The 22,899-nt window shown below is 35.7% G+C and overlaps 1 protein-coding gene across 3 annotated transcripts; it reads right to left on the bottom strand.

The window, feature by feature from the left end:
• Positions 1–129: 129 nt before the first annotated feature.
• On the bottom strand, positions 130–22,495 carry LOC124098954 (terminal uridylyltransferase 7). 3 transcript variants are annotated; one of them, XM_046453908.2, is made up of 11 exons: positions 22,345–22,495; positions 20,665–21,215; positions 14,800–14,981; positions 13,974–14,090; positions 13,296–13,473; positions 11,029–11,117; positions 9,387–9,438; positions 8,094–8,163; positions 7,155–7,281; positions 5,219–5,338; positions 130–360 (listed from the first exon to the last, which is right to left on the bottom strand). In XM_046453908.2, exons 2-11 carry the CDS (start codon positions 21,182–21,184, stop codon positions 145–147), a joined length of 1,671 nt encoding a protein of 556 aa, XP_046309864.1. In that variant the 5' UTR covers positions 21,185–21,215; positions 22,345–22,495; the 3' UTR covers positions 130–144. The 3 variants fall into 3 exon arrangements, with proteins under 3 accessions (XP_046309864.1, XP_046309865.1, XP_046309866.1); XM_046453909.2 differs by having other exon boundaries at positions 22,235–22,377; XM_046453910.2 differs by lacking the exon at positions 22,345–22,495 and adding an exon at positions 21,975–22,182.
• Positions 22,496–22,899: the final 404 nt, after the last annotated feature.

The following is a 22,899-nucleotide window of genomic DNA, read 5'->3' as shown; positions in this document are numbered from 1 at the left end:
AATCTTTCCACATTACTTTTAAAAATCTTTTCATAATTTTTAAAAATCTTTCATGTTGATTATTCAATGGACTAAACAGATTAGGAAATGAAATAACCATGAAATACTTAAGACAGTTAAGGAAAAACAGGAAAACTGACTAACTCATAAACACCACAATTGATAACTAAAATAAAAATCAACAGTAAAATTAGAAATAAGAGAACAGACCTGCCCCCTTTTAATTGGCCTTTCTTTTGGTGACTCTTCTTTTGCTGTGTTTGTATCCCCAACATTATCAGTGTATTCCCAGACCACAAAATCTTTCTCAACGTCTTTAAGGTTGAAGTTCGTAAGTTTGTTTAATGAGAATCCTTCAATCTAGGAAAAAGTAGACATCTATTATTATAAGGTAGAAACCATTTTTGTATTGATTTGAGCATTTAATATGTTTGAAGAAATGAAAAAAGTTAATATATTCCAAGTTCACTGAAAATATAAAAGATATTGTTTGTGGAATATTTTTAAGATAAACATAAATTTAAAAATATTTTTAGCTGGGTTCTGTGGTACATGCCTGTAATCCCAGCCATTTAGGGAGGCTGAGGCAGGAGGATTGTAAGCCAGCCTCAGCAACTTAGCAAGGTCCTAGGCAACTTAGTGAGACCTTGTCTCAAAATAAAAATTAAAAAGGGCTGGAGATGTTGCTTAGTGTTTAAGCAACCCTGGATTCAATGTCCAGCACCAAAAAATGAAACAAAACAAAACCCAACAACAACAAAATCTGCAATCAAAGTAAAAAAGAAGATTCTGATGATTCTGATTTGCAAAAGAAATGGCAAATTTTTGCTCTACCACTAACTACACCTTCAACCCTTTATAATTCTTTAGTAAATATTCTGAATTGAGGATGTACTTTGGTGGTAAAGCACTTCCATAGCAAAGCCTTTGGTTCAATCCCCAGCACTGTAAAACAAAACAAAACCAAACCGAAAAGTTACAACAACAAAATTTCTGAGAAGGCAACAGGGCATAGTGACTAAAGCCATGAGTTTTGGAGTAAAACTCAGTGGTCCCAAATCTTGGATCCTCCAGGCACCTACTCTCTTTAGGTCTCAATTTCTAGTAAAATGGGATAGCACTAGAACTTCCTTCATGGGACAGCTCTGATATATATGCCGCATGTAGAAATACTCAATAAATCCAAGAAACTGTCATTATCAGTATTGTAGAGATATAATTATAAAAACTAAATTCTCCTAATTAGAATTTTTCTTTTTTCATAGTACTAGGAATTGAACCCAGGGGATTTCTACCACTGAACGGTATTATCGATCTTTTTGTTTTTCTTTTGAGATACAGTATCCCTAAGTTGCCTAGCCTGGCCTGAACTTGCAATCCACAAGTCTTTGCCTACCTAGTAGGTAGGATTACAGGCATAGGCCATTGTGCCTGGCTGGAAACTATTTCCAATATTTTAAATTCTAGTTAAGCCCAAAGGTTTCAAAATACAGTTTAATGTGGTATTAATGAATGCAAAAGAAAATGGTCTGGGCTCCAAAGTTCTGAGAAATATTAACAGAGTTGAACAGGTCTTTTTTTAATTATATAATGGACTCATTACATAATAAACAGGTTAGTGAACATAATAAATTGTGAGATGAGGTAAGGATAAGGTTTTCCAAATTTATTTCTACCCCAAAGAGTGATCCCTCTGAAACATAAGACATCGTGTCACACTCTTCTGCTCATTGTGGTTTCCTTCTTATTTCAGAGAAAATTCAGTCCTTCCAGGGTCTATGTAATCTGGCTCTTGGCTGTTTCTCAGAACCATAGTCTATCCTTCTGATTTGGAACTAACATCTGCTCTTCCCTCTGCCTGGAATACTCTTCCTGCTATCAGTCAATTATATGGCTCAACTTCCACATCTTATTTAGACTCTGCTCTACTAATTTTTTTTCTAGTATCTTCCTGCTTTTCACTCTTAATTCAATGCCCATTATGATTAACTTCAATTGTATCAAGATCTAATAACAATACAATGGGAAATCTGACTGGGAGTAAAAGATTTGGAGATTATCCTAGCCAAGGTGGAAGAGATCTGAGTACAACTGGGCAGAGAGGCTAAAAACCTCAAGAAAGATAAATCAGAGCACAGGGGCACAATATACTAAATTTCCTGATAAGAGAATTTAGTCTTGTTCATTTTTATATTCTCTTCAAGGCCTGGTACAATGACTAGTGTACATAAGTACTTTAATTGTGAGGACCTTGAAGGAGTTTCTGCAGAAGTGATGTAGGTGAAATATCTGGTAAGAATAATATTAATTCCTTTCCCCCTCATTTGCTTTATTTACTTTTCTTGATTAAGCTTCTGGCAGCAGCCACTAAACCAATGCCTGTATAGTTTATAACCTGCAGATCATTTTGGTTCATTAAGTAGATTTTTTGGTTCATTAAGTAGATTATTTGATCCATAGAGTCAACCCAGTGTTTGATCATCATGTATCTGTTTTTGTCATTAAGTCTTGGGAAAAAAGTTAAATGATACAATCAAAATAAATTCAGAGTTGCTTCAGAGAGTTTCCAGTTTCACTGCAAAGGAAATTATACATTGGCCTTGGAATAAAGTATTCATACTACTCTTAAGGAAGAGAAACAGCTTTTGTCCTACATCCTCACATCACTGACAAATGATTATTTAGAGAGGATCAGTACACATGAAAAGGCAGCTCTTACTCAGTAAGACATTTATGTGCAAAGCCAAATATCCAATTTATTTCCAGGCCCTTTTGGGTCCAACTGTTTTGGTCCCATCCTAAACTCCACTCTCTCTTGGGACAAGATGAAAGGAAAACTTCAAACAGTTTACCAAATTCCTTCTAGGGTGTGGATGACTTTGTTCTCTTGTTCTTTTTGGAAGGAGAGTAATCTGGCGGAGATACCCTCTTGGTAGCCCTGAATCCTTTCTTCTCAGTGTCATAGCTACAAAGAGTTACCATTAGACAACTAAGATATAGAGCATACTTTAATCCCTTGTGTCAGGATAAAGTTTGCAAGTAGTTTATTCTACTTCAGTTTTTTATTACTGAAGCCTGCTAGACAAAGTCTCCACTTAATTCTGTTTATTAAATATAAAGAAAAAAATGTCTAAAATCACACACACACACACACACACACACACACAAATATGCCTACAGATAAGAACTACCACTCTAGAACATACTTTGTGTGTGTGTGTGGGGGGGGGGAGTACTAGGGATTGAACCCAGGGACACTTTACCACTGAGCAAGATCCTTAGCCCTTTTATTTATTTATTTTTTAAATTATGAGAAAGGATTTAAATTGCCCAGGCTGGCCTCCAACTTGTGATTTTCCTGCCTTATCCTCCTGAGTTGCTAGGATTACAGGCATGTGATACCATGGCCAACTGAACATCTTCTTCAAGAGAAGACTGTGTGCTATTAAGTAAGACAAAAAGCAGTGAAAATATTCAATGTGTAAAAGTAAGCTTTTCAGTAAATAAGGCTTTCTATAAAATACCTACACACATAAGAATATACCAAGATAAACATGTAGAGATTAAAAATGGTTCCAGAAGCAATAGCATAATTTTGACCTTTCAGTGGCTTCTTATTAGACTTATTAAACAAATCAACTCAATTGTTTTTTATGGTTTTTTTCTACATTTTTTTATTGGTGCATTATAGTTGTATATAACTGGGATTTGTTGTTATGTATTTGCACACGCATATAATATAACAACGTAATTTGGCTAATGTCATTCTTTAGTATTTCCCCTTCCCACCCCCTGGTCCCTTTCCTCTACTCTGATTTCCCTTTGATTTTCATACGACTTCCTTACCCCCACTTTTCTTTTCCTTTTTCCTCTCTAGCTTCCACACATGAGAGATCACATACAACCCTTGACCTTCTGAGTTTGGTTTATTTTGCTTAATATAATGTTCTCACGTTCCATTCATATCCAGCAAATGACAAATTTTATTTATCCTTATGGTGGAATAAAATGCCATTGTGTATAAATACCACATTTTCTTTATCTATTCATCTGCTGATGGACACTTAGGCTGGTTCAGTAGTTTGGGCAAATATAAATTGTGCTGCTATAGACATGAGTGTGCATGTATTACTATAGTATAATGACTTCAATTCTCTAGGATAAGTACTAAAGAGTGGTATAGCTAGTCACACTGTGGTTCCATTACTAGTCTTTTGAGAAACCTCTAGACAAATTTCCATAGTGGTTCAAATAAACTCAACTTTAATTTTTTTCAGGTCTTGCTAAGTTGTCTAGGGTAGTCTTTAACTCATCATTCTCCTGCCTCAGCCTCCTCAACTTTAATTTATCCAGATTACATTATTATTGTTTTTTAAAAATATTTTTTAGTTGTCAGTGGAGCTTTTTATTTTATTTATTTATATGCGGCACTGAGAATTGAATCTAGTGCCTTACACATGCTAGGCAAGCACTCTACCACTGAGCCACCACTCCAGCCCCTCCAGATTACATTATTAAAGTCTAATTCACCTTAAAGATAAAACCAAAATATTATTGAAGAGTTGACTATAAGCTCTGCATCTTGTATAGTTAGTAATCTTGATGCTTTTATTGTTTTACAGGTCATGGGATATAAAGAGAAGCAAAAAACCAGAAATAGAAAGTAAGCTACACTGGTCATGGTAGTATATGCATGTAGACTCAGTTACTCAGGAAGCTAAGCCAAGAGGGTCATTTGAGCCTAGGATTTTGAGGTTAGCCTAGGCAACATAGCAAAAATTCATATTCATTCATTCATTCATTCATTCATTCATTCATGTATACGTACATGAATTGAAGTCCATTTCAGAGAGACAAATGCTTCATATACTGTCTGAAGATGATATATAAGTTTAAGTATCGAATTAGAGTGCTGTACCCAAAGAATGTGTCAAAAGATAAACTTAACATAGATTCAAAGTCTCTTGTTTGAAATCTTCAGGTCCACAGGTGTTTCAAAAACTAAGATTTATAGGCTAAAAATGTAGTAATACCCCTAGCAAGGTATAGATCGGCATCTTGTAATCATATTAACATTTCAGCAATGAAAGATGTGAATACCAGTAAAACAAACAAATCTATTTTACTTCTGGTTAGCTTTTTAAATTTTGAAATTATGCATAAGGAATTGTAGATCTATAATCAATCAATCGGATATATAAGCAAAAAAGTTTCATACCCATGAGCCTAGATAAACTGGCAGAAGAGGTTCTTTCCTCTGTTGAAGAAAATAAATGGCCATAAGGGCAAACACGTAAGGTGGCAGGCCTCCTTCCTCAGGGCGATCTATACTGCAAAGCTATAAGTGAGAGAAAAGAGAATTTGCATTTTTTTTTTTTTGCATCAATTTGTGATTTAAATAACTTGGCCTAAAACCTGCAACCCATTCCCATATTGTAATGGTTAATTAGAATTGTCAACTTGATTGGATTAAGAGAAACCAGAAGGTGTGTTGATGACAGTGTGTCTAGGAATAACTGGCATGTGGAACAGCCAAATAAAATGGAGACCCTCCCTAAGTGAGGGCAGCACCATACAATAAAATGATGGTTTGGATGAAATAAAAGATGGAAGAACATGACAGCAACAGCAGATACAAGCTTGATTTTTCATGATCGAGTTCTTGACTGCAGCCGTGATTGATGATATGGGGCTCTCACTTTTTCACTCTTCCAAAGTGGATTCTGTCAGTGATTCTCCAGAAGCCTTCAGTCTCAGCTTGGGATAGCACTTGTTCTGGGGCTTCAGCTCCTTGGACTGAGCAGTTGCTGGTTCTTCCAGCTCTCTGCCTGTAGATGACCACTGTGGACTATCTAGCTTTTGGTCGCCTGAGAAATTCTCTTTTTGTAATTATACTTCCTGCTGATTCTGTTCCTCTAGGGAACCCTGACTAATACACATATATTATATGATATATAGTGATTATTCTGAATAAAGCAGCACAATAAAGGGCAGGGGTATAGCTCAGTGGTAAAGCACTTGTCCAGCATGTATAAGGCTCAAGATTTGATCACCAACTCCACAAACAAACCAAAAAACAAAGCAACAACAATCCCTCCCCCCCAGCAAAGTGATACAAATAGACAACTTCCTATTCCTTTGCAGTAACCACATACTGTGGTTTTGAAAGAGTTTCAATTTCAAATATTTAATCTTGTTAACTTACTCATGGAAGGCCCTAAAATACTATTTACTGTTTCATTTTTTTGACATCTACAATAAATCCACTCACTTAGTTAAGACACATGTTAATGAAATACAAATGATCGTTCAGTTCCAACTGATTTTGCTTAGCTTAAGGGTCCTCTCAACTTTTACAGTCCTGCAAATGCATGCTTTGGTCACAAAGGCAATTTGGGGAGAGAATGTTGGCAAACCCATCAGTACTAATTAAAATAACACCTAAAAGAGCATGGCCTACATAGTGATGAAGCAGAAGAGAGTTTTCAAAGAGGAGCATATTGTAATTATTAATTCATCCAGCAAGAGTGGGGTATCCTGTGTTGATCCTGGATCCAAGAAATTGGAACTATCTCTTATCACTGTTATACCTCAATCAGTAAGATTTTTGCTTTTCTTTATATAAGGCACCTTATAGAATATCAATTTTATCATTATGATCTGACCTTATACTATGGGGGAATATTAAGTGCTCTAATGATTATTACAGCATATCAACTGGGAGAATGTATTTAAAACATTGTAGATATAGGCAAGACCAGATATAGTATTTTTCATTTCTTTATGTAATCCTTGGATTTCTTCTTGAAAATGGTTATGAGAATTATTTTCTAAAACTTTACAGTGCCTAAGTATTACCCTGGGAAACTAGTTAAGATTGTAAATTCTTTGACTACATCCTTTGGGATTTGACCCAAATCTGACTTCTAATAAGCATTATAAGTCATTTTGATCTTTTAAGCAATACTGTTGTAATGAAACAGAAACCTTAAATTTTCCTTCTGTATAGTGTTTCTATTCCAATATTCAGATACTTTCTCTTTTGATGTCTATAGGTATTTTTCTAAACATTTAAGGTTAAATGAACCCAGTAAAAATTAAAGCGCAGTTAAGTTCACAGAATACACACATGCATTTAATGAAGTCTAACTTACCTTTGCCCAGTACCTAAATGCAATCACCAAAGGAACCAGCTTTGGTTCTAGTTTTCCGAGTGCAGTTAAGTGCTTTGTTGTCAGACAAGCATTTTCATTTCCTGCACTCACTTTACAAAGAAGACCACTGGTGGGTGTGCCGGTGAAGTTGGGAATGAAAAAGAAAGAGAAAAAGGTGTGTTACATAGGTATCAGTACATTTTTACACCAGTAGCTAATTTACACTGATAATAACTTTTTTAAAAAATGGAAAAAAAAACCCCTAAAACTCCCTACATCTTCATAGGTCATTTAAAAATACTGAATTAAAAAAAAAAAAAAAAAAAAAAAGACACGACAGTTACTTATTGAACAAACTATATTTTCAGAAGAACTCTGTTTTAATATGCTAAAATTATTTTGGGGGGGAACATGCAAATAAGGAAAATATTATGAAATATTTCAAATGGGAGCATGACTTGTCTCATTTTTTCAAATGGTGTTTTTACAAGAGTTAAGGAATCTGTTGGTGAAGAGTCATTATTGCTTATAAGCCACCCATTCATGGTAGTGATAGTTATGTTTCCAGATGGAGGGAGACCTATACAGGGGAGGTCACATTAACAGCTATTCAGCACTGCCACAAATGCTGGTAAAAAGGATGGCAAGTAAAAAGTGATTAAAGCAAGTAACCATTTGATAAGGTTGTTTTTTTACTTAGTTAAAATGGGTCAAATGCTTCCTTATAATTTTTCCCTCTAGGTAATTTTACTCTTTTTAAAATAAGATTTCTTTCCCTCTCTTGCATCAAATGCCAAAGTATAGACAGAATGCTAGTAAGAAACATGAGATAACCATATAAGGTATAGCTTATAACTTCAAAGTTGGAATTAAGATTTAGCAAAGTCCTTGTGCTTTTGGCAAGCTGATACCTAATGATCAGCTTAAAGAAACAGAGACCTTTGCTTTTCTCTGCATACTACCACCGGTACCCTTGCATGGAAATCTGCGTCAACATCAATAAAGGAGTCTGAGGAAAGAAGAAAACACATGTTAAGTAGGTTAATTAAAGCTTTGTTACAAGCAAAATGAGATAAAGTACAAGGACCCAAGTACCATGTGTGGCTTATCTATTCAGCCATTTTGAAAGACAACTACTAAATAAAATTCTGAAGGGATTTGAAAAAAGAAAAAAAATGTTATATTCAAGAATCAAGTAATCACATTAATTTAAAATCATTATTTTATAAAGCTTATGTTTAATTAAAAGTAACTACGCCAGTGGATCACAATATTTAAATATTATGAGGGTAACCTAATTAGAAATATAGACATATGATTTAAAAACAACATTGATACAAAGGCTACTGAAATCTTCAGTGTCAAAATATGTATTGACTAAAATAAAAAAATATTTAAATGCTTTATTCAATCAAAACAAAAAGGACAGGGGATGACTACTTCAAGGGAAAATTAGTGAGGTTATGAAAGCAAAAAAAGTCATAAAGCTCTAAGTTGGATAGTATATTGGAAAAGGCAACGGATAAACTTACATGGGAACAACTATTTATGAATTCATTAATCAGGATTGGGCCACACTTACTGCACCTTTATAAAACATTAATTTGAACCACTGGATACAGTATATTATTCTTTAATTTTACTCTCAAGACTAAATTATGCATATTTTGCATTTCTTCGTCACACTCTAAGACTCATTTAAGCTTTAAAAAATTTTTCTTGTAGTTGTAGATGGACAGAACACCTTTATGTATATTATTTTTATGTACTGCTAAGGATCAAACTCAGTGCCTCACACATGGTAGGAAGTGCTCTGCCACTGAGCTACAGCCCAAGCCCTCATTTAATCTTTATAGTGATGTCATCAGCAAGCTAAAAGCTTTGAGACATAGAACTACTACTAGAATGCTAGCTAGTTAATAAATCATGGCCATTTGCTTTAATTTTTTTGCTTTGGATATTACACTTATCAATAATTTTAAGAGGGAGAGAGGAAGGGAGGGAAAGGAAAGTTACTGGGGAATGAAATTAATCAAATTATGTTATGTGCCTGTACAAATAAGGCGTAATGAATTCCACTATTATGTAGAATTATAATGTAACAAAAAAGCAAAAGAAAAAAAAACTTTAAAAGCATGAGTTTCTATTTTCAGAGTTTGAGTAATAAGTTATATAAAATTTATAGAGAAAAGAAAATATTAAGAGCAAAGTGTACAAAGCATTTGACCTTACCACTGTTCTTTAAACATTCTTGAACAATTAAGAGGACATCTGGCTGAGACATCTAGGAAATAAATGAATGAATACATGAAATAATCCCTAAATAATTTTGCTTCACGATAAAATACACAGTCTAAAGTTCCCAATATTGTTTCCCAAATTAGAAATGAACATTGGTACCAGAATAAAGAACTAATCATTATGCAGTGTCTATGTACGTCAAAGACAGAAAGACAGATGAAAACCAAATGAGGATGAGTGTGGGCAAGAGACCTACTATACATTTAATTTGTGGTTAATTAATTCTTGAGGTAATTAGCTTTTTAGAAAATCTCAAAGTGGTAGCTGGAAGTTGTTACACTACTAATGACATTTCCTCTCACTCTGTAAGACTATTACAACAGATAGCTTACTGGTTCCAACTCTAAATCTTGTTCCACAGTGGAATCAAAACCATTAAAAATCATGAACTGGATTCTTAAAACGTATCAATGACTTTTCACTGACTGTAGATCAAAGTAAAATTCTTACCATGGCCTATGAGATCCTGCATATGGGGCTTCAGCCTACCTTCCATCCTAATCAGAGTTCAGCTTAAATGTTCCCTCTTCAATGAGGCCTCCATGACTGTGGCATCTCTTCACAGTTCCTGTTTTCTGTTATTGAACCCTATTTTTCTGCACAACTCTCATTATAATTAATAATATAAGTAACTACTTATCTCCTTAACTAGATATGTGTTCTGTGAAAGAGAAACTGCATTTGTTTTTTCCTTTAGAATCGAGTATAGTACCTGCCATACAACAGGTATTTAGTGAATATTTGTTAAATGAATGAATGAATGATGTCAGAACAAAATAACTGCTATGGTTAGTAATTTCACTGATCAGAATTTAAGATTAAAAGAAGAGCAAAATCCACTGGTTAGCTGACTAAGTAACTACATTACTCAGAGCAAGGAACAAGAGGCTATAAAATAGAATATCTGGGGGTGGAATCTCAGAGTCTATACTTTTAATGAGTAACCAAAGTAGGATACACCTTCTGCAAACTGACCTATGAGAATGACGAAGTGGGTAAGCAGATAATCTACTTAAGTTCCTTCCAGTTTTAAAATTCTGACTGTCAATGTCTTTTTGAATTACATTTAACCCAGAAATCGAGGCTGGGTGTGGTTGTTCAAAAAAAAAAAAACAATATTTTAACAAAATTGATATATAAAAATAGGAAATTCGGAGGCTCATTAAGCTTTCAGATCATAAATGTTTAAAAATCTACACTGTTTAAAACCTGAATTCTTTTCCTATTAATGGAAAGTTGATTTTACCAAGAATTTAAGCTTTCCAAGCTAACAGAAACCTAAATATCCCCATAAGATTCACATGGTTAGAAAACCAGTGTTACAAGTAAGTATGAAAGATCTGTAGTGTAAAATAAACAAGATTGAAAATCTATGGAGCATAAGAATTCTCTGAACCTGAAGCTGAAAACAGGCAAGACATAAAAATGGAACTTTTAAGAAAATAGGTGTCACCATTAAAGTATCTTTACGTATCTAAAATATATTCACACACAGTTCAATTTGAAATAAAGACAATTTGAAAGAAAGAATTTCCATACCACTGAAAATTTCAACATTTCATTTTGTACTTACAATGGCTGGAAATTGAATGTCAATGTTTACATCCGAATTTTTGAAACCCAATCTGCTACAGGAAGACCCATATAATCTTAGAGAACAATCTACAAATAAATAAATACATAGAAGGCATAAATAGAGTAAAATTTCTCAAAAAGTTGTAACAAAACACTGCTATTTCAGAAATGAACCATCAATTAAAACTACATACAAAAGCAAAACTGTAATGTATGTCACCAACAAAGGACAGGAATAGGTGGCTATTTGCTCATCCCTTAATTTTATGTAACAGGGAAGACAGCAATGACTGGTTTGGTTTAATGACTATTGATCTCAAGTCAGTTGCAAAACACTTTAAATAAAAATTTTTATTTTATCACTCTTGCATTTTGTGTAGAAAACTATTGGCAATAATTTTCAAAATAAGAAAGCTGAAAAGGGATGTCTATTTTACACTTATAAACTTTATAGTATAGTCAAGAGCTAATGCAAATATTTTTTGTTACTTATTTTATAATACAAATTACTCACAAACAAAAAGTATTTGATATAATGCAATCCCTTGAGAAAAACTTGCAAAATAATTACAATATAACCGATATCTTAATATGCTAGGCAGTATACATTTCCTTTTCAGAGGAGGATATAAGTGTTAACATGTGTATCTTCCATATGTATTTATGGAATTTATTTTCAATATTTTACTATTTTTGCCAAAATATTACCCATTCTTATCAAGAGGACATTTTCTTCCTTCAAGTTTGCCAATTCAAATGATTTCTTTGGGGTTTAAGATGCATATTTTTTTCTTCAGATGGGGACTTACTATGTTGTCCAGTTTGGACTCAAACTCCTGCCTTAGCCTCCTAAGTGCTGGGACTACAGTTGTGAACCATCATACCTGGCTTCAAGAGTTTTCTATTAACAAATCAGGTGTGATAGTCCATGTCTACAATCCCAGTGACTCAGGAGGTTGACACAGGAGGATAAGGAGGCCAGTGTGAGCAACTTAATAATATCCTGCCTCAAAATAAATAAATAGATAGATAGATAGATAGAGCTGGGAATGTAGATCAGTGGTAGAGCACTTGCCTAGCACATGGTTTAATCCCCTAGGTTTAATCCCCCAGTTCTGCAAAAATTGATAAATAGGAGTTTTCTATAAAAAAGTTTAATTTTACATGGAATTTCATAGCAAAAATCAGTGAAATTAAAATTTACTATTTGGGAAATACCTATGTATTGAAATGAGTTGAACTTCCCTCCTATTCTTGTAAAAATTATATGTATATGTATCCATGTATACATGTTATAAATACTTGCATGATCTCCAGGAACAAATAGTTTAAAGAATTATAAGGTGATATATACATAAATAATGAGTCTAGCCCTGTGAATCAGAATCACTTGTGAAATTTTCTAAAAGTAATTGTCCATGACTCCACAGATAATTCTTATTTATGGCAAAATTGAGGATGATTAAGCTATTCCAATCATTTATCTAAATAGGAAGGCCAATGACCTTTCATTGGCAAGGGTTGTTCCTATCAAGACTAGCAGCTGCAGTGTCAAGCATTTACCATACCCAGCCTTAAATTTTTATAAGCAGTTTACTCCAAACATTGTATTCCCTCCCCTATTTTGCACTAAAGTCTACATGAAAAATAATGCAAGTCAGTGGTGTGTGCCCGTAGTTCCAGCTACTCAGGAGGCCGAGGCAAGAGGATCATTTGAGTCCAGGAGTTCAAGGTGAGCTTGGGTGACACAGTGAGACCTCTGTCTCAAAAAATTAAAATAAAAATAGATATAATTTCAAAATATCAACTGAACAGCACACAAAACCCATTATAAAATTATTTATAAACTAGTTTTTCAAAGCTCTTTTAGATCCTCCTGACTCAGCCTACTGAGCTGCTGGGATTATTTGCACCATTGTGCCCAGCTATTTTAATTAAAAAGTATTCTGTCAATTCAGATGGAAAGGTAAACAAATACATACAAGAGTCCCACAGTGCCCCAATATAGGGCAATTAACCATATTGAATTTTATAAGAGAATAATATTTATAATGAAAACAGGTTCACAGTGGCAATGAATGTTTAAAGTCTGTTACCTTTGGAGAAGCCAGGAGAAATAACAACCAAACACAACAACAACAAACATACTCACTAAGGAAAAAAGCTTCAGTACATAACAAATGAATTTTATGAGGTGAAAATTACTTGAAATATGAACGAGTTACTTTTAAGTAGCTAAGTAGAAAAAAGAAATCTAGAAAATACCTGGTAACTTGTGCTGGAACACATTTTCCATGATACATTTGATTTCTAGCCTCTGTTCCAAATTCTCATTGTGTAAGCCAAACTCCTGTACCACTTTGTCAATGGCAATGCCAATTGCATTTATCTGGGAGGGTGTTGGCGGGGGTAACGTAGTGAGCAACTCTTCCTCCTGCTTCTCCTTTTAGGATCAATGTTCAAATTAAAAATGGCTCATACATAGGTTTTACCTTTTATGTTTCACTGAGACAACACCCTATAGAATTTTCAGGAATCTGTTTTTAGCCCTCCTTTTCATCTTAGCTGTGTTTGTCTTTATTGTAACAAACATATACACACTTTATGCATATAATTTGGATCAGTGACAATAGAGAGTAAGCAGGAACAAGGAGAAAGTGTAAGAAAAGAGCATTAAAACCAGTAATGACAGTCTGATTATTTTTTTTATTACTGTCATAAGGACACATATAGGTCCTAACTGTGATTTCCTATACCCTGATTTTATACTTAAGGAAATTCAAAAGACTGCCCAGAAAACACATCTGATTAATTAAAAGTATTTTGGTTAAAACAATTTCAAGAAGTTAATTAAAGTTATTAATATTCATAGCTTTAAGGAGAAGAAAAATGACAATGACAACTGATAGGTAAAAACAACAGTTTGGGTCACATAAAACTTACCTTAATGTTTTTCTTGTGCCTCTTCTCTTTGATATGCTTATGAGCAAATGCAATGGATTCAATTAAAACATCACAGAGTTTGCAGGTGTATTTTGCTGTAGGGCAGTTTCGTGGTCGCTATAATTTAAACAGATTAATCAAAAGGTATATCTCCAAACATCCAGGGGAAAAAAAATAAGCCAGAAAAATGATTTCCCCTTCAGTTTAAAAACCGACACTATGTTACTGTCTTGCTTTATCACTATCTTAATAGTAATTTTTAATTAAGTACAATTGCAACTATTTGGAATTCTATTGCCTCATAATGAATATACTTTTCAATGTGTAATACTTAAATACTGATAATCCAAGTAGTATACCTCAAAAGGGAGGTAGGCTTATTTGTATGATGGGCAGGTCCTAGGACTTCAGAACATGTGAAAAAAAGTTTTAACCCCCAGAAGGAAATAAAATCACTGAATTACAAGGGGAACTTTTTGACAATGCAAAGTGCCACAACAGGGTACAATAATTATCCCAAAAGATTCCTCAGGACAAAAGAAGACTACCTAGAGAAGTTAGGAAGTGATTAGAGGAGAAGCCTGATCCTAAAGTATTTCTTACAGGATGGGGCTGAGGAAGGAGAGATTTAAGGGAGGAGGTTTCATGGTATAGCAAGTTCATTAGTATATTTTCAGAATAATATGCCTGTTAAAAATAAACACTTGTTATTTTAACTTTAAAAAAGTAGGGTTCCGAATTCATCAAAGCTGGTATTTCCAATTACTAACACAGTTTAAACCAGAACAAGGATTTTTATTAGCAAATACATGCTCATAGCTGTTACCCTTTTTAGTCTGTCAATGCAGTCTCTCCTCAAACGCTCCTCAGCCTGCTGTAAGCCCAGTAGCTCCTTTGTCGAAAGCACAGACTCGTCAATCACAGGGCCTTCCAACTCTCCATCCTGTTCATTTTCCTCATTTCTAGTCCTCCTTGGTTTCCTGGGTCTGGACCGCTGCTTCTTGTTTTCTTAAGTTAGGGGAAAAATATTATTGGCAATATTGAATTATACCTCTTCTGGATAAAAAGCAGAATTTACCTATTTATTAATTAAATGGCATGACAGAATAAATCACATCTGAACACAGAGCAAAGGGAAAGGTGGATCTCCATGGACAAAATGTTTGAATAATCACTAAGCACATCATCTGTGATATACCAATCCACAGAAATACCATAACTTCAAAGGAATTCTGCTGGAATGAAGAAAACTGTCATATGTTTTTATGAATATGTCAAAACAAACCTTACTATTAATTAAGTGCACTAACAATAAAAAGAAGAAACAAGAAGGAAAAAAAAAATTTATCCAGGCATAGTGGCACACGCCTGTAATCCCAATGGCTCGGCTCTGGAGGCTGATGCAGGAAGATTGTGAGTTCAAAGCCAGCCTCAGCAACTTATCAAGGTGCTAAGCAACTCAGTGAGACCCTGTCTCTAAATAAAATACAAAATAGGGCTGGGGATGTGGCTTAGTGGTTGAGTGCCGCTCAGTTCAATCCCTGGCACCAAAAAAAAAAGGAAAGAATTCTGCTTTGATAATACAATTTGATTTTCTTTCTTCCCGATATGCTGCTGAGCATTCTAAATCAAGAGTAAAAATTATCCTCTGATGGCAAGTATATATGTAATTCTAATATATTCCATATTAGAATTTTCTAATATACTAACATATATAATCTACATTATACCTAATATTTTATTATACTTGTTACTACATCTGTAGTAATGAAAACTTCCCACGTTTGCTTTTATTTTTTAAGTGACCAATCTTAATAGTGTGAAGTGGACACTATTGTATACTTCTCAAGAATTCAGAAATCCTTATGAGCAGTGAAAAAAAAATCATTTAGTTGTAAATTAAGCCTTTCAAGACATAAAATTGGGGTCTACCAGAAATGGGAAGAAATATAAAATTTCATCTGCTGAGGGCACCATTTCCCATTTTATTTTTACTTTCATTTTAGATTTTTTGAGCCACCTGCACACCTAGCATATCAAAGGAAAAAACAATTGGTAGTTAAAATAAAGGCTTTTTTCTAAGCAAAAATTTATCTGCTTATAAACTCCTGCTGTTACTTCTATAATTTCTAGAATAAATGAATCAGTTCTTTTTTTTTAAGTTTACAACTTTCAACCTGTGAAAGAGAAGATGGTGGTGAGACTGAACCATAAACACTGTTTTAAGTACATCTGTGACTTCTAACAATAAGTTGAGAAAAATAAAGTTATTAATAATATGACTAAAATTTGTTTTCCAAATTAAAATTCTGTTAAGTGGATGGAATCATGTGCAATGGTTTAATACAAATTACTTTTTGGAAATATAAACCTACTGCCCAGCATGAGGCAAATTCCTCTCAATTTTTCAGAACTCATTAACTCATTACTAGTGAGCAAATTACAATGAATTAACTAATTGTAAAAAAATTCAGTGTCAATGGAAGTATAGGACCTCCAGTTTTCAAAAAGGCTATTTTGAGGCTGGGGAATGTAGCTCAGTGGTACAGCACCTGCCTAGTATGCATGAGGCCATGGGTTCAATCCACAGCATGGAAAAACACACAAAACTATAGCTAAGAACTCTAACACACAAATAGTAAGCAATATGCTCAATACACATGAGATGAATGTAATGAAATTTGACAAAAAGCTTCTATAATAAGTGAAAGTTTTTTAAAAACTAAACAATATTAGGGAAAAATGCACTTAAAAAAATCAAAATGGACTGAGCAGCAGGGCACTATGGCTCATGCCTAAAATCCCAGCAATTTGGGAGGCTAAGACAGGGGGATCCCAAGTTCAAGGCCAGCCTTAGCAACTCTGTGAAACCCTGTCAATCAATCAACCAATAAATGGGTTGGGGATGCAGCTCAGTGGTAAAGTGACCCTGGGTTCAATTCTTTTTCTTTTTTTGGTGGTGCTGGCGATCTCCTGGGCTTAATTCTTAAAAAAAAAAAAAAAAAAAAAAGACTGAGCAAATAAAACATCAAAAGATTAATAGTATTTGACTAGGAAATCATCAGGCTACCTCAATACTTCTTCCCCCAATTATCACAAACTTTTAAAGCCAGTAGTACTTATTGTCTTAATAAATTTTTGAGATGACCATCCCTTAACTTAAAAATGTGTTCATTCTCATTTAATTATTATTAGTTTAATCTTTATTTATTTTATTAGTATCTTTTTCTAAATAAATACATTTGACTTCAGTGTTCAGAACATGACAGAAACTTCTTACTTAGGCAAATACTCAAAAAAGAGTTTCAACATGTGCAACACCTTTTTAGAAAAGTCTCATATTCACAACAGTAATTGATATGTAACCAAGTTCCTTCATTAACTTCCTTTCTCTTGTTGACAAAAGCTTTCCCATATAACTATTTGCTGTCATTTTCTAAGGATTGACATCTCTCACCAAAGACCATGATTAACTCCAATTACTTTTATCTGTAGCATGGCTACAGAAATTCTGCCAGATGACGATAACAGTAGCTACCATTACTATTTTATTATGTGGCAGATGTAAAGCAAGCATTTTCTGTGTGCTGCTCTCGTTTAATCCCTACAGTAATCCTGACACGGATATTAATATTTTCCCCATTGTACAGATGGGGACAATGCCAGTCCAAGAGAATTAATAATCTGTTCAAGGATACGGGACAAAGTCAAAGGAAAGGGATTTGAAATACAGATTAAAATATGGATGGATCCTGAAATTCGGCCTTTCATCTTGAAACAGAAAAAATAAAAATTACTACAAAATCTCTTTGAGGCACATACAGACTCACATCTAGAACAGACTAGAAACTGATAGCAGTATAACCTCCTGAACTAAATCTCACAGGCCTGCAGGTATAAACTGTCAAAATCTCATTGGAGGGATTCTTAGAAGGTATAACTGGGTATTGCTAAAAAATTCCCATAATGGAGGAAGACCATCTAGCTCATTCCAAATTTATTGTAATAAGAGATCTCTATATTTAGTATTTGAATTTTCCCAGATTTTATTTGAATATGGTCCATTAGCCCATTCACAAAGGACATGTGTATCTGAGTGGATGTTTTCCAGCTAAAATAATTAATGGCATTTTCCCAAATATGTTAAATTGCAACCTAGGACATTTAAGAGATGAGGTAGAAACAGTAATGTAAACTGATAAACAGAAAAGATGGTATTAAAAAAAAGTAACATTATTTTCATTATATTTTCTCACAGTTTCAATAAGATCCTTCTATTAAGACACATTTTGATTTAAGGACATTTTGATCCCTTTAATGAGATCCTTTTTAGGATCCTTTAAATGAAGAGCAAAGTTTAGATATTAAACTGAATAACAGTTATTCAATTTGAACAACTTCCTTAGTTATTCCTAACACCAAATAAGAATACATGAACTACTTTTTGGGTCTCCAAATGGCACCTTGTATTGTCTAGCTGCAAATTTTTGATCTGTAAACCTTCATTTTTAAATGCTTTTCAACTTTTTCTTTTATAAAAGACAAGCATTGATAATTAAATTTAATGTCCACATTCCACATGGACACTGCAATACATAAATACAAATATACAATATAAAAAAGAAAAACAAAAACTAGAAGCCCAGAAATTATCAATAAATGTTCAGTTTCCCTATTTGGATTCTGGGTCTAGTGAGAATTACTTAATGGCCAGGGCGACGGAGTCCCCACTACTGTTCTACTTCCTCATCTACCACTTTGAATAAACAAGTGTGGATAAATTTAAACTCTCCAAACTGCAACTGCCTAATTTGTAAAACTGTGATTCCACCTTTGTTGTATCATAACAGTGCTCCATCAGAAAATTCCTTCAAGTTCTTTTCAGGCTTAACGACATGTAACGCTAAGGTATTACCTCTACCTATTATTTTAATTCTTTTATAATCTTGCATTCTGTCTCTGCTCCTTGATGTTAGCATTAATTTTAACTTTCCTTTTTCCTTTTCCCCCATTTAATATTAACAAGTGCTTGAGATTTTCACTTTGTACTAAGACTGTCTAATGATTTAAAAAAAAAAAAGAGCTTTTCCTTTTTAAGCATTCTATATGCATGAGTCCCAAATTCAAGTGCCTTGCAAGTAACACATATATGAACTGGCTACTGAGACAACATGAAGAAAGAGGCATCTGGAGACTTAGAAAAGTACCCACATTTGCCTGAATACATTTAAATTAAAAAAAAAAAAAAAGTTTAAAAAAAATTTGATTTGGACAGTTTACAATTCATTCTACATGGTCACTACAAAAGACTTTCAGCCAATAAACATAAAAGCCCATTTTTAAATACTATGTTTCATTTTTCCCATCCAATTTATGACTTCCCCTCACCTCAGTGAATATATCCATTAGATAAAAATAACCTTCCTGATTATAGAAATCATTGCTACATGGACATTATCTACCTTGAACCTTTCAGAAAAAAGTATAAATAATCACTCTGGGGTAATTATTATCAAGCATGTGAAGGCACTTAGAAATGGGTTGTTATTTACTGAAAACAAACAGCAAAGCTTTTTTCTGTATTCTGACTTTCTAAACTCATGTTTCCCAATCTCTGTTGCCATGCTTACCCTCTCACCCCTACCCCTCCATGGCCTTGCACAAGCTAGGTAAGTGTTCTACCACTGAGCTATACCCCTAGTTCCCCCCAGATGGTGACTTGCTGAATTCCCAGACTGGCCTCCAATTCTTAGGTTCAAGTGATCCTCCGTCTCCTCAGGGCTGGGACTACAGATGCATGCAACTAACTGCACCTGACAGCTCTTGAAAAACAAAAACCATGGGTTGTTCTCCTCTGGAGATTGATACTTCACCCAAAAGACAAATCCTTCTTTTGGCAGGCAATATATTCAGTCTATATTGTGTTTTCACATTGAATCTTTTTTGTTTTACTTTTATACTGTCACTTATATAATGGACATGTTCATTATTTAAATACAATTTTTTAAAAATTTTTTAGTTGTAGTTGGACACAATATCTTCATTTATTTTTATGTGGTGGTGAGGATCGAACCCAGGGCCTCGCACGTGCTAGGCGAGCACTCTAGCTCTGAGCCACAATTCCAGCCCTAAATACAAAATTATAAACATAATTTTAAAAATACATAATACCACTTAGAAATTATGCTATGGTCCCTAGGGGGATATGATACCCTCCTTCTATAAAAAACATATTTTTTACTGTATGAAAATATGTTCACTAAAGTAAAATAAGCCTTGAGGTAAAATTTTTTTTTAGTATGGGGGATTGAACCTAGAGGTGTTTCACCGCTGAGCTACATCCTCAGCCCTTTTTTTAAATTTTTTCTATTTTGAGAGAGCCAAGTTGCTAAAGGTAACCTTGAACCTGCAATCCTCCTACCTTAGTCTACCAAGTTGCTGGAATTAGCAGGCATGTGCTACACCCCCAGTGAGGTAAACTTTTGAAAGGACCAATATATGAAATGTGTTAGAGGTGCCCAAATGTCATGATTATAAACCTTAAAATAATCACATTAAATAAATTAACACTTCTGAAAACATATACTATGAAAAATTGGAAATTCACTGCTGAAAATAAAACTTATTTGGATGAAAAAGAATAAGACACTGTTGACTTTGGGCTATAACCTTACAAGTTGGAACACATTACCAGGACTTCCTGCTTCCATTTCTGACATGGCCTCTAGGCTTGTTAGGTCTTTATGAAACAGTCTTCTTACAGTTCTGCAGCCTCTTCCATCTTGCCACCTGTAACCATCTTCACTTTCTTGAAAGGCATCTTTCCTTGGTCTGCTTATGATAGGAATTCTAGGTCCAGGTTTAAACTCTCTCCAATTGTCTGAATTACCAGTAAGTTCATCAGATAGCCACCTCTTATTCTGATCTTTGTGGTTGTCATTCATCCAAGTGGGCTGACTGTAAATTGGGTTTTTAAATGCATATGGATTGCTGGAAACAGCGTATGATCCTTTTCTCGCGGTATTCCCATAGTTCCCAGGAGTTAGCTTTTTTTTCGGAAGGCCTTTTTCCATTTCACTGCTATGGCCTTTAGCATAATCATCCATTATTAAATAATCTTGTTGGGGGTGACCCCTTCTGAAATCATCATCATCAACAGGTCCTCGATCTTTACTGCGCTTCACAATATAAGGTTTTGCTGCATCTCCCATGGTCTTTGACTTCAATTTTCTTTCTTTGCACCTGAAAGAAGGCATTTCGGGAAAACAATTAAATACAACAAGATATGATACCAAGTACACAAAATGCCATATCATATTGATGCCCAAAAGTGTGTAAGAAACCTTTCCTTTTTTTCTTTTAATTAAATTTCTATCACATTCCTAATAATCAGTGCATTGCACTAGAAGTTAGGAGACATAGTCCTACAATCATGGGATTCGTACCTAGTATTTTTTGTGAAGACTAAATCTGTGAATAAGAAAAGCTCCTCTTATCCGGAAAACTATTATAGTAAAACGTTATATCACATTGGTAAGCTTTACTTATATACAAAAGCGCCTCTCTTCAAAGAAAACTTCAAAAGCAAACCTCATCCCAAGCCAATACTGCTACAGAACTCCTGAAAGTCTATTTTTTTAAGTTGGCAATTACTTTAAAGTGTTACACAAAGTAACCAAAACTTTATGTAAACAGACTACATTTCCTCTCAACTCCACTCTAGTTGCTTCATCACATTTCAGAACAGACCGGCTTTGATCTCTCGGGCTACAAGAGGGGCTGGGCTCCGGACTAATGAAAGGGACTGGGTTTCTGACCAAAGGACAACTCCAGAGAACCGTCCTATTTCTCATTCTTCAATACTAAACAAGTTTGGTTTTGTCACTAACAGCAATTCTCTAAAGAATGCCACACCTTTTCGATTCTTGTCTTGACTGCCCCACCCCGGTCTGCCTCAGTTTCCACCCCTGACCGTCCGAGATGAAAAAGTAGGAGGCGTACCCGCAGTCCCGGCCACGAAGCCACCGTGGGGACCAGGAAGCAGGAAGTGACCCGCCACTTCGATGGGATTCCGGGGTCCCCCCAGCCGCCAGGGGGCCGGGGCCGAGTGTCTCGACCCAAATCCCTTCTCCCACCCTCGCAGAGTCTGACACAAAGTGAAAAGGCGGACTCGAACCCGAGACCTCAGTTCTAGCCGGCCTGGAGGATCCCTAGACACCGAAACTGGACTAGGAGGCCGCCTCAGGATGGAGCCAACGTACCTATGGGGCCAGGCCCGACCTCTACTTTGGAGACTAAGGAACCCACGGGAGACCCAGCCAGGGGGCGAGTCTAGGAGGGACACAGGGAGAAGGCGCCCCAGAGCACTCACCACCTCCGCCGCGGTCCCCCGCCTCTTCCTGTCCCGGCTGGGCTCCCTCTCCGAGTTTTCCTTCGGTCCCACTTCCGGCGCTCAGCGCTGTCTCATTGTGCGCGATTGGGGGCCGGCTGTGCCCCCGCCCCGGCGCTCCGCCGCGCACGCCGGAAACGCGCGCCGCGCCCGGAGGGCCGCCCTCCGCCCCGCCCGCCGTCGCCCCGCTGCCGGGCCGCCCACCGTCGCCACAGCGCTCTGCCCCCGGGTATGGGTTGTCAAGGCCCAGCCCGGTTACGCCCCTCGGTGCCCGCGGGTGGTTCGCCCTCTACCCCGGCGCGCGGGCAGGGCCTTCTCCGGTGAGCAGTGCCCGGGGCTCCCCGGGTTCCCCTCTTGATTGTGGGCGCTAAAAGCTCGGGGTAGGGTGGGGGAAGCAAGGGGAGCCCAGTCTCCTGCGATCTGAGGGGAGTCGGCACTGGGGGACTCAGCTTTGCCCCTGGATGCTACTCAGTGGCTTCTGGGGGAAATTGAGCCAGCTTCTTTCTATTCCTGTTTTCCTGATAATTCAGAGTGACT

This window comes from Marmota monax, unplaced genomic scaffold (genome assembly GCF_021218885.2).
Source record: "Marmota monax isolate L192 unplaced genomic scaffold, Marmota_monax_Labrador192_F-V1.1 WCK01_AAM20220418_F8-fsc00840, whole genome shotgun sequence".
NCBI classification, from domain to species: Eukaryota; Metazoa; Chordata; class Mammalia; order Rodentia; family Sciuridae; genus Marmota; species Marmota monax.
The sequence above is the reverse complement of the archived record's forward strand: the minus strand, read 5'-3'. Positions and strand labels throughout refer to the sequence as shown.

Bases quoted from the DNA above. Each gene is read 5' to 3' on its own strand.
- LOC124098954 (XM_046453908.2), bottom strand. From the start codon at position 21,184: ATGGGAGATGCAGCAAAACCTTATATTGTGAAGCGCAGTAAAGATCGA. The intron at 13,474-13,973 runs GTAAGTTTTATG...TGATCCTAAAAG, and splicing joins GGCACAAGAAAAACATTAAG to GAGAAGCAGGAGGAAGAGTT. The intron at 11,118-13,295 runs GTATTTTCTAGA...ATTTATTTGTAG, and splicing joins GTTCCAGCACAAGTTACCAG to ATTGTTCTCTAAGATTATAT.